The 11,201-nt window shown below is 42.3% G+C and overlaps 1 protein-coding gene across 3 annotated transcripts; it reads right to left on the bottom strand.

Annotated features, from left to right (window-relative positions):
- Window positions 1-1,992: 1,992 nt before the first annotated feature.
- Window positions 1,993-7,824, bottom strand: FAM241B (family with sequence similarity 241 member B). 3 transcript variants are annotated; one of them, XM_083365043.1, is made up of 4 exons: window positions 7,673-7,696; window positions 6,409-6,493; window positions 4,338-4,475; window positions 1,993-3,517 (listed from the first exon to the last, which is right to left on the bottom strand). In XM_083365043.1, exons 3-4 carry the CDS (start codon window positions 4,440-4,442, stop codon window positions 3,227-3,229), a joined length of 396 nt encoding a protein of 131 aa, XP_083221169.1. In that variant the 5' UTR covers window positions 4,443-4,475; window positions 6,409-6,493; window positions 7,673-7,696; the 3' UTR covers window positions 1,993-3,226. The 3 variants fall into 3 exon arrangements, with proteins under 3 accessions (XP_083221169.1, XP_083221170.1, XP_083221171.1); XM_083365044.1 differs by lacking the exon at window positions 6,409-6,493 and having other exon boundaries at window positions 7,673-7,824; XM_083365045.1 differs by lacking the exons at window positions 6,409-6,493; window positions 7,673-7,696 and adding an exon at window positions 7,440-7,666.
- Window positions 7,825-11,201: the final 3,377 nt, after the last annotated feature.

The raw sequence follows: 11,201 nt of genomic DNA, 5'->3' as shown, positions 1-11,201 counted from the left end.
AGGTAGTGGGGGCCGTTTCCTCACTGTTTCCAGGATGGCTTCGTGGGCCACATGAAACCACTTCACAGGCCGCATCCGGCCCCCGGGCCTTGTGTTTGACATGTCTGATCTAAGCGTAGGGATGTTTAGATATTGCTATACCACAACTTTCAAAAACTCTTTTTAACGCTGGCCATTCCAGCTTTGACTAACAACACAGAGAGTGACACTGACTCCCCTCCGTTGATCAAACCAATGATTTACTGACAGGAATCTAGCTCAATTTTCCACTCCCATCAAATGAGAATAAAAAATGCCTCGGAAGGTAAACCTTTAAGGAGAGGAGCACTTTTCAAATAGTTTCAGTGGTACATCATTATTTTAATTGATTATATAATAAATATATTTCACAGAAGGTGAGATTACAACTGAGATTAGCCATTCTGACAAGACTTTCCGAGCAATTGTTTCACTTACCAGTTCTCCAAGTGGAGGGTAGACTTTTCATTGCTCTCATTACATAAAATTTTTAACCCTCTGCTAGGCAATTTGTAACCTGAGGACCCAGATTGCTGGGGGCAATGACTTTGTAATAATGCCACTTGGGGGGGGGGCAAAGTCCTAATAAGCAGGCATATACATAGAATGAAGGCTATTTTGTAAGCACATTGATTTGTGCTTTAGATTGTAAGCCACCCTGAGACTTCGGAGAAGGGCGGGATATAAATGGGATTTTAAAAAAAACCCTGATTGATCATCCTTTCAGAGATATTTCCTTACCAGGTTCAATGCTTTCAATAATGACCCAACTTCCAATGTACTGCCTTTGCTAGAAAAGTTGGGATACATTCAGAGATGTAGCTGCCTTGAAAATAGCCCATAGTGAACTGCGCATAGCACAGTCAAACATCAGCACAGGAAATCTTTTGTGACATTATGTATTATGTCAGGGGTCTTCAAACTTGGCCCTTTTATGACTTGTGGACTTCAACTCCCAGAATGAGTTGAAGTCCACGAGCCATAAAAAGGCCAAGTTTAAAGACCCCTGTATTATTTCATGTAATGCTTTATGATAGTCTTTATGCCATAACATGTATTATAAAATTTGCCAAATTTCAGGTCCACGGGACTCATGGGTCCCAGATTTTGGAGGCATTCTGTAAGTAAACCCATTTATGGTACCAGCACTTAACAGTAATCCAAGGTGAGGCCTGACCAAGGTAGAAGAGAAATATAGTGTAATTAGACTAGACATCCAAGTTTCAAACTTTTCATTTCTGGATAAGACATTTTCAGGAACCCCTGAAGTGTGTTTTAGGAGTCTATTTCCTATTGACTATTCTGCCCCCAAAAGCAGCAGTATTTTGTATGAGAAAGTTTTTTATACACCTCAATCAAGTAGCCCTATTGCATTCCATAAACTGATTGCATTTCTGATCCAGAAAACTACAATGGCAGACATATTGCTAAGCTTGTAAGCCGCCCTGAGTCTTCGGAGAAGGGCGGGATATAAATGGAATTAAAAAATAAATAAAAAATATTTATCTTACAGAGAACAACAGTTGAGATTATCTGAATTTGCCATTTAAAATATGCAATTCACTTGAGGTCTTTGATCAACTCACTGTTCCATTAAATCTCCCTTCAATTTAGAAATTTCTACACATACTACAATCTTATGAATTACATAGATGGCAAGCAGCTAAACCCATTATTTCATTCTTAAATGTTAAGTAGTGGAAATTAGGAAAAGGGATTTATGGAACTGAAATTCACCAAGTTAAGTTGCAGCTTGAATTTCCCCCCCCAGCCCCCCTACACACACCTTGTTTTGCTCTTGCAGCTCCTCAAATATTTACTCTTCCAACAATTTCCCCCATTTTTAAAACTATTTCCTTTTTCAAAAGGAAATAAATTTTTGCTGTTCCCTATGATGCTTTATAACTAAATCATATCTATTTAAGTTTTAGCTTTAAATACATTGCAAGCTGCCCTAAATTTACAAAATGAAAATGGAGCTGAAGCATATTTTTTATTCCTTTTTTCAAGCCCAGCAATAGGCCCAAATGAAACCAAAAGAGAAATGCAACTATACTCTGCTAAGAAGGGGAATATAAAGAGAGGGAAAAAAGAGTTTGTAATTGGAATTAGTCTTGATGGTGGATTTACAAATAACTTTCTCTTTGCTTTGATTCAGTTCCTCTGCACTATTTTAGGAGGCAGCCAATACTAGCAGAGAAAGCATTTGGGGGCACTGTTTCATTAGGTTACATTTTGCTTATTTGATGCAACAAGTATCATTTTATATACATGAAATGCAGTCTCATTCAGTAACAACCCCCACCCCAAGAGCAACACATACAAACACTGCATTTGTATTCTGTATTTAATATCACCAAAGAATGGCCTGAGGCACCAGGCAGCCTCCAGATAAATACCTGAGAAGTCACCTTTGAATATTACACACCCTGAGGCTCGATTTATAAAAATGCACTGAACTCAACATGACTGCCTCACTGATCCCAAAGACAATAAAATGGCTCTTCTTCACAAACACTGCCTAATCCCAACCCAATGCCCATTTCACACAACCAAAAGTTCGTATGTCACACAGGAAGTTCAACAATGTGAACGAGCCAAGCTGTGTCCCGAGGTCTACTTCTGTACATTACCCTGAACCTCTCTCTCTTTGACTTTCCAGTTGTCTCACCTATAGGGAAGGTATTTATTTATTTATTTGTTTGTTTGTTTGTTTTTATATACTGCCCTTCTCCCGAAGGACTCAGGGCGGTGTACAGAGCAAGGTAAGTATACAGTAAAAACAACAGTAAAACAAATGAAACCCCAAAATCTATCAGGTATGATTTCCTTACCTGAAATAACAAAAAACCCAGCCTACTTTTAAATGTTTCTCTATCAGAAATTGAGCATTGACCACCGATCCTAAAGAAGAAAATCCTAAATAAAAGTTCCCTTGATAACCATGAGATGGCACCCTCAAGAAAAACAAAATCTATCATTCCCACCAGAATATTATGGGCCCAGAATGAAAAATGGCTCATTTCAAGCTAGAGAAGGAAAGAAAAAAAAAAAGAGGATATATCCTCATTAGCTCATACTCCCGAGTTGCTTAATTCTGTCTCTTGGAAACACTGTTGACGAAAGTTCTTGAGCCTACGTAGATAACGGGCAAAAATATTTGGCTCTGAATCCCTCAGGCAACTGGTAGTCTGTGCAGGAGTCCATGTCATCGCTGGCTTAAGTGGGAGACGACGTAAATGAGGCCCACCAAGACCAGGCCGCGCACGCCCACCATCATCAGCAGGAAGAGCAGCAAGATGGACATCACTGGCTCCACCACCTGGTTGCCAAGGTGCCAGGTGGGGAAACCCATGTTCACCAGCTGCTGATTGATGTCTGAAAATGGTGAACGTTCCCCAGGCCTTGCATCCTGGCGCGGTGGCGGTGGCTGCTGCTGCTGCTGGTGGTAGTGCTGCGGTGGGTTAGGACCAGTGTTTGGGGTTGTGTTGAAAAAGCCCTGTTGAGCAAACACAACAAAAGTGAACGAACACACGAAGCTGCCTTTCGAGCAACAGAAATGGAACTGTAAAGGGAGAAGTCAGAGTGGTGATTACTTAACGGAGAGATACGACACCTCATGGGCCAAGGCTAAGAAATATCAAGCTCCAAGAGGACTAGAGGTAGTCCTTGTTTAGCGACCACAATTGGGACCGGCAGCTTAGCCATTAAGCAAAGATATTGCTAAGCAATACCGCGATTGTGCCTGCCACTTTATTTTAGCTTTCTTTTTTTTTTTACAGAACTGCAAAGATCACAAATACAAGGATTGGTTGTAAAGTTACTATTTCACCACTGTTATATCTGAGTGGTTGCCAAATGAGGCAGCCACAAAACTCTCATTATGCTGAGAATGGCCTCTTTTTCAAAACCAATTTACAAATATAAGTTAAGAAAAATGTAAGGAGGCTTCCTGGACTTCAGCATCCATAATTCCTGGACCTTCCATTGCCCCCCCCCACTTGCTTTTCTGCAGTTTTTGGAGATGAAAGTGAGGCTGAAAGCTCCTTAAGAGTTGGTTAGTTGGTTGACAATGTGTTGTTTAAATATCTTTATTGCTCTGGCTTTGTGTATGCTTTTTTCATAATTGTACAGTTTATGGAGAAGGTGCTACACAAATATACAGATGTTTCCAAAGGGGGGGAGAGGGAGAGGGATAGGGAGGGAGGGAGAGAAAGAGAGAGAGAGAGAGAGAGAGAGAGAGAGAGAGATGTCCAGTGCTAGATTACTATCAGAGAAAATCTTTTACTGAACAATTCTAAGCAAACCAGAATACATACACCATTCCTCACGAGTCGAGACGAGTTCTCCCTATTATGAGTGGTCTGTCGTACTCGGGGGTCATCATCTTGCACAATATCTCCATTAGCCAAAATTCGTACCATCCTTATAGTAGTCTTGTGTTTGCTTTGTCACACCTGTAATTTACAGTAGGAGGATTTTTAATATGATTACCAGTTGGGGAACAAAGACCCAAATAAGATGAATATACCAACACTATACATAATTCTAGCAGTAAAGCATTTCTTACACAGTCACAATAGCTAATACATGAGAATTCCAACATTCCACTGTTGCGTTGTTCACATGTATGGATTTACTATGCAATAGCAATTTTCTTACAATGTTCTACAATTCAGGGTCACAATTAATTGAAATCATTTTTTCCATTGCATTCAGGAACTTTTGAAATAATTCACATAAAACAGTAAGAATAATTGCTGCAAGATGAAGTACAAAAACTATGTTCTCTGTCATATTATGGCAGCTATGTTATTTTGTACACTGGGCTAGTTATACAGAATGCACACTCCATACCCTCATCTGAGCCAGAGAACAGAAATGCCACATCCTATTCTATCAATTAGAACCACTTTCCAGTTCAGCATTTTACCTGATCTTTGTACTTTGATTTTAAAGTCAAGTAAATCTGCAGAAGTATTAATTCTTGTTTCTGTAAAACATCAGAAAAATATTTTTCCTTGTAAGAAAAATGCATCACGCCTTTTGCTTTTAAAATGTCATAATGAGCACCATTTTGGAAAAGACATTTCCTTCCTGGCTCAGAGAGAACACCTGTTGCAGATACCCAACATCTACACTTTAAAAAAAAGGATTATATGTTCCATTGGCTTAAAATACAATTAATCATCATAAAACTCTACTAAAGATTTATTAATTTTTATGCCACCTATCTCACAGATACAGCAACTCTCGGAGGCTTACAATAAAAGGACTACACAGGTAAAATGATTGAAAAGGTAAAAACCAAGATGATGGGTGGCCTAGGGGGCAGGTATCTTCTCTATTCAGCCACCCTCAATGTAGCTGGCCCCTATCAGAGCCCCAGGCCAAGTGTCAGAGCCAATGTTTTCAGGCTCTTCTGGAAGGCCAGGTATCTGGGGCTGGATCTCACTTATTTAATATATGTTTTACTTTATTTATTAAACCAATTCATGCAGCTGCCCATCTCACAAAAAAGCAACTTGGGGTGATGTACCACAGAGATAAAAACAAGTAATAAATACATTATTGAGGCATTATTTAGGTCAACCATTTCAAATCTATGATTTTGGGCAGCTAACCCTATTGAAAAACAGAATAAAAACAATACAACAATTTATCAATAACCTAAATAGCAGCTGCAGTAAAAATACACAATTGCATTATTTATTTATTTATTTATTTATTTATTTATTTATTTATTTATTATTTGGATAATAGGACTCGGGTACAGGGCAATTAAAGTCTTCAGGTCGCGGCAGAAAGAGCGAAGATCCGGAGCTCAACAGGGAGCTGATGTAACATAATGTAACATCTTGGTCAACAAATGGTCCAACTTAAATTTGTTCTGAGACCTAGAAAGAAACTACTCTTTCTCTTACTCCTTGGAAGAAACCAGGATTCCCACAGTCTTATCTACAGAGAATTTCCTTCCCACCCTAGTTTGGTGTTAAATGCAAATCTGGAAAATATATGAATAAAAAGCAAGAATGGTGAGATGCAAGACCCCCTCCCCCCTTGCATACTTTAGCTCAGTGCAGTGAGACCAGCTTGAGCCTATTTCCACCTCAGGAATGGACTATAGTGTTTTTCAGAAATGTTTTTACAGACACGGACAATACGAAGCATTACCTTTCAAATCCATTAAGTAACCTTGAACCTCACTTCTAGAACCAACTACTTATGCCATAAATCTCCTGGTTTTGAAAGGTAATATGCTTCATACTGTCTGTGTTTGTAAAAACAATTCTGAAAAACACTACATATAGTCCATTCTTTAGCATAAATTCTATGCTAAAAGATATATACTCAAGAACACACACATAGGAATACTCAAAATGCACATACCAATAATACAGGCGCTAAGCCGCAAGCTAAATTGTTGGCAAATAGCGACGGTGTCACAATTGTTTCTGGTTCCAGGGCTTCAATCCTAGAAAACAAGACGCCATACTCAACTTGGTCAACAGAAGGGATCAAATAAAGCTCAAGGAATCCTCACCCTGCCCATCATTGGAAACCGACCGCCCTTGCCCGGAAATGAACGTTCTATTCTTATTTTATTTATTTATTTTAATCCCATTTATATCCCACCCTTCTCCGAAGACTCAGGGCGGCTTACAATCTAAAAAGCACAAATCAATGTGCTTAGCAATAGCCTTCATTCGATGTATATGCCTGCTTATTAGGGTTTTCACCCCCCGCCCCCCAAGCGGCATTATTACAAAGTCAGCTTAATTGCCCCCAACAATCTGGGTCCTCATTTTACCTACCTCGGAAGGATGGAAGGCTGAGTCAACCTTGAGCCTGGTGGGACTCGAACCTGCACTAATTGCAGGCAGCTGGTGTTACTTAAGGAGGCATTAGCCCACTGCTCCACCAAGGCTCTTTATTTATTCTGCAGTATTTACAGCTTACTCCCCCGCCTCCGCAAAAAAAAGGAGTTATAATAAATTTTAAAGTGTTAAAATCAGATGGAGCAGGGAACTTAGCAGATGTCAAGAGACATCTGTAGGCACTGTACAGGGATCACAATGTCACAGGAATTTCCTGCCCTCCTACATCAAAATAGGGAGAAAAGGTAATATATAACCCAGTATTTCCTAATAGCCTCAGGCTATATGCAGCCCATAAAGGCAGGCTTCATCACCCTGGCAAAGTGATTGACATACAGTACAAGTATACATTCCAATTCCAAAGAAAGGCAGTGCCAAAGAATGTTCAAACTAGTGCGCCATTGCACTCATTTCTCATGCTAGTAAAGTCATGCTTAAAATCCTACAAGCTAGACTCCAGCAGTATGTGGATGGAGAACTACCAGAAGTACAGGCTGAGTCAACCTTGAGCCTGGTGCGACTCAAAACATGCACTAATTTTACCTATACATGCTCAGAGGCACGATGGCTCTCTGGTTAGCTTCAGCAGTATGCTGGTGACCCGCATGAAGCTTTTCCCAAGTGCCAGCAAGTTCAGAAAAAGAAAAAAAAAAGAAAAATCCGGCTGCAATCCCAACAAATTTGCTCCGCGTTGGTTTCAAGGCTGATAAATTGATTTGCACGGATGGAGTCGCAACCACCACCTCGCCCCCACCCACCCCAAGGCGACCACTCACCGCTCGCCTCTCTCTCTCTCTCTCTCTCTCTCTCTCTCTGCGGGCGCCTTTTGATGACGTCAGCCTTCCCTCCTTCCGCTGACTGTCTAGTTCAGGGGTAGGCAACCTCGGCTCTTTTAGGACTCGTGGACTTCAACTCCCAGAATTCCTGAGTCAGCTATGCCTAAAAGAGCCGAGGTTGCCTACCCCTGGTCTAGTTACACCAGGGGTCTTCAAACTTGGCCCTTTTATGACTTGTGGACTTCACCTCCCAGAATTCCTCAGCCAGCATGCCTGGCTGAGGAATTCTGGGAGTTGAAGTCCACAAGTCATAAAATGGGCAAGTTTGAAGACCTCTTGAGTTACACAGTATCACCAGCCCGGCGACTTCCAGGGACGTCATCACCGGACATCATTCAAGAGAAAGGAAGAATGAGAGAGAGAGCAAAGGCGGTTGGGTCCTCCCCAAGAGGGAACGGTGGAATTAGCTCCCTCTTCAGGCGACAAGTCGAATAACAGGCTGCACGCCGAGCCGCTCACTCACATCAGCAAAAGCGCTCTTGGGATGACAGAAGGCGATTCCTTTACCGGGCGGAGAGGGGAATGGAGATGGCATTTTCTAACAACAAAGGAGGAAAAAATAATTGTCTGGATTAAAAGAATGGCTGAGGGAGGGGGCTGTTTGCGTGCGCGGGAGGCGACAGCAAGAAAGCCAACTTGGCCCACTTTTGCCAAGTTTAGTAAGGTCGGATCTGACCTGGGCGGTATAGGCTAGACCAGGGGTCTTCAAACTTGGCCCTTTTATGACTTGTGGACTTCAACTCCCAGAATTCCTCAGGCAGAGTGCCTGGTTGAGGAATTCTGGGAGTTGAAGTCCACAGGTCATAAAAGGGCCAAGTTTGAAGACCTCTGGGCTAGCCCAGGGGTAGGCAACCTCGGCTCTTTTATGACTCGTGGACTTCAACTCCCAGAATTCCTGAGTCAGCTATGCTGACTCAGGAATTCTGGGAGTTGAAGTCCACGAGTCATAAAAGAGCCGAGGTTGCCTACCCCTGGGCTAGACGAGGAAACCGGGGAGACGCAATTAATTGCAAGTTGCAATGTTAAAGGAAGCCCGGTGGGCCGCTGGCCATTTTGCCAAACCCTGTTTTGCAAGCAAGAAATCTTGCAGCAGAAGCCGACGGCGTCCTGTGCAAATTTAGTCTCGCACCGGCACCCTGGACCGCAGCCGCCTGCTTGGCGTTGCCTCTGCATTCGCTTTCGAGGGAAAAAATGACATTGTCGACTTTGTCTTTTCGCGGGGGAATGAAGGGAAGTTTACCTTACTGGTTGGCAAGCAAGCGCGTATTGACCTGTGCCTTTTGGTCAGGAGGGGAACACTGATTGGCTATAGCACTGTTGCTTGGAAATAAAACCTTCTCGGCTCCCCTTGATTGTGATATCAGAAATTGGGGGCTGGAAAGTATATGTTCTGTTTCGTACCGGTTCTTTGCAGGCAATAAGCGAGACAGACGGTTGCAAACAGGAACATGCTTTATTTCAGTCAAGCAGAACAGAACCGAGACAATGGATGCTGCGTAGCTACTTATATGGTTGGCCAGTAGGTGGCGGCCAATAGGTTTAAAGGAACCTATTCCCGCCTCTTTTGGTACTGTCCATACGGCTCCAAGATCACTGCAGATGGGGACTGTAGCCAAGAAATTAAAAGACGCTTGCTCCTGGGGAGGAAAGCCATGGCAAATCTAGACAGCACACTAAAAAGCAGAGACATCACCCTGTCAACAAAAGTGCGTATAGTCAAAGCTATGGTCTTCCCAGCTGCAATATATGGCAGTGAAAGTTAGACCATAAAAAAGGCTGAGTGCCAAAGAATTGAGGCCTTTGAACTATGGTGCTGGAGAAGACTCCTACGAGTCCCTTGGACTGCAAGGCGATCAAACCGGTCAGTCCTAGAGGAGATCAACCCTGACTGCTCTTTAGAAGGCCAGATCCTGAAGCTAAAACTCAAATACTTTGGCCACCTAATGAGGAGGAAGGACTCACTGGAGAAGAGCCTAATGCTGGGAAAGATTGAGGGCAAGAGAAGAAGGGGACGACTTTTAGAGAATGAGGTGGCTGGATGGAGTCACTGAAGCAGTAGGCGTGAGCTTAAGTGGACTCCAGAAGATGGTAGAGGACAGGAAAGCCTGGAGGAACGTTGTCCATAGGGTCGCGATGGGTCGGACACGACTTCGCAACTAACAACAACAACAAATTCCCGCCTCAAATCAACCAATGATCTTGGAGACAACAAGGCTGGCTTAGTCATTGATCTTACACAGACATACCATTGAGCAACCTTTAAGCAGCATTCAAACACGTGAATCAGTACAAGTAAAAATCCCAATACATTGCATGTTCTTTTGCAGTATATGAGCTAAATCAATATTTTTTTTCAAACCTGACCATTTTTAAGATCATGGACTTAGAGAGACTACTGAAGAGTCTCTGCTCTTCAATAAACCACAACCTTCTTTCTAAAGCAGTTTCCATTTTCTTTATTCCCCGTTTGGACTGGACTGGACCCTGATGTTTTTCTTTCAACACATTTTATCTTGGTTATTTGCACCTTCACACCATCTCATGTTTGCTCAGAATCACCAATTTCTGTTGCATTTACAGGTAGTCTTAAATTTATGGCCACAACTGGGACTAGAACTTCCATCGCTAAATGATGCATTCATCCAGTGAGTTTCACCTACTTTTATGATCCTGTTGCACAGTTGTTAAGTGAATCCAGCTTTCCCTATTGACTTTGCTTGTCAGAAGCCCCGGGAAGATTTCAAATGGTTATCACATGACCCCAGGATGCTACAAGCATCATGAAAACATGCCAATTAGCAAGCACCCAATTATGAGGCTGCTATGACTCATAATTGAGTAATATTCAAAATGATTGGGAATTGGGGACTTCCAGTTTGCCAAGCCAGCCGACATGGACATCTGGAGGACGGCTGTCGTCTTCCACGTCCAGTTTTGCATCGCTGGGTGATCCTAAAAGTCTGGGACTACAACTAATATTTTATCGGGACAGAACTTAACAGAACAAATTGAACAATCAGATACATTGGCAGAAGAATTAACTATTCAACAAACACGGACTTTTGAAGACCATAATGGGAAACAGGTGGGAAAAAAATTATTCAGTCCAGGACAATTATATCAAGAGGTGAAAATAATGAGAAGATTTGGAGCTGTTAACAGACTCCTCAATCCTTCAAAAATGGAGACTGGAGGGCTACTTCAATATGATATAACAACACAAGAATGCTTTGATGACCCTGAGGCAAAGAAGCGAAAAATGACATGGCAAAGGAAGAAAGCAAGAATAAGATTGAAGAAATATGGACATCCTTAAGAGGCCTGAAATAGATAATTTCTGTGTGTGTTGGGGTAGGGTCTCAGATCCCCACGACGATACGGAATGGCAACAGGTGGTTGCACGGAGGGCCGCATCAACATCTGAGATCGTGCCCCTGCTGTCTTCGAGCAGTGGCGCGCTCCGACCCTC

This window comes from Vipera ursinii (assembly GCF_947247035.1).
Source record: "Vipera ursinii genome assembly, chromosome: 5".
NCBI lineage: Eukaryota > Metazoa > Chordata > Lepidosauria > Squamata > Viperidae > Vipera > Vipera ursinii.
Note: the sequence above shows the minus strand (reverse complement) of the source record. Positions and strands in the feature narration are given on the sequence as shown.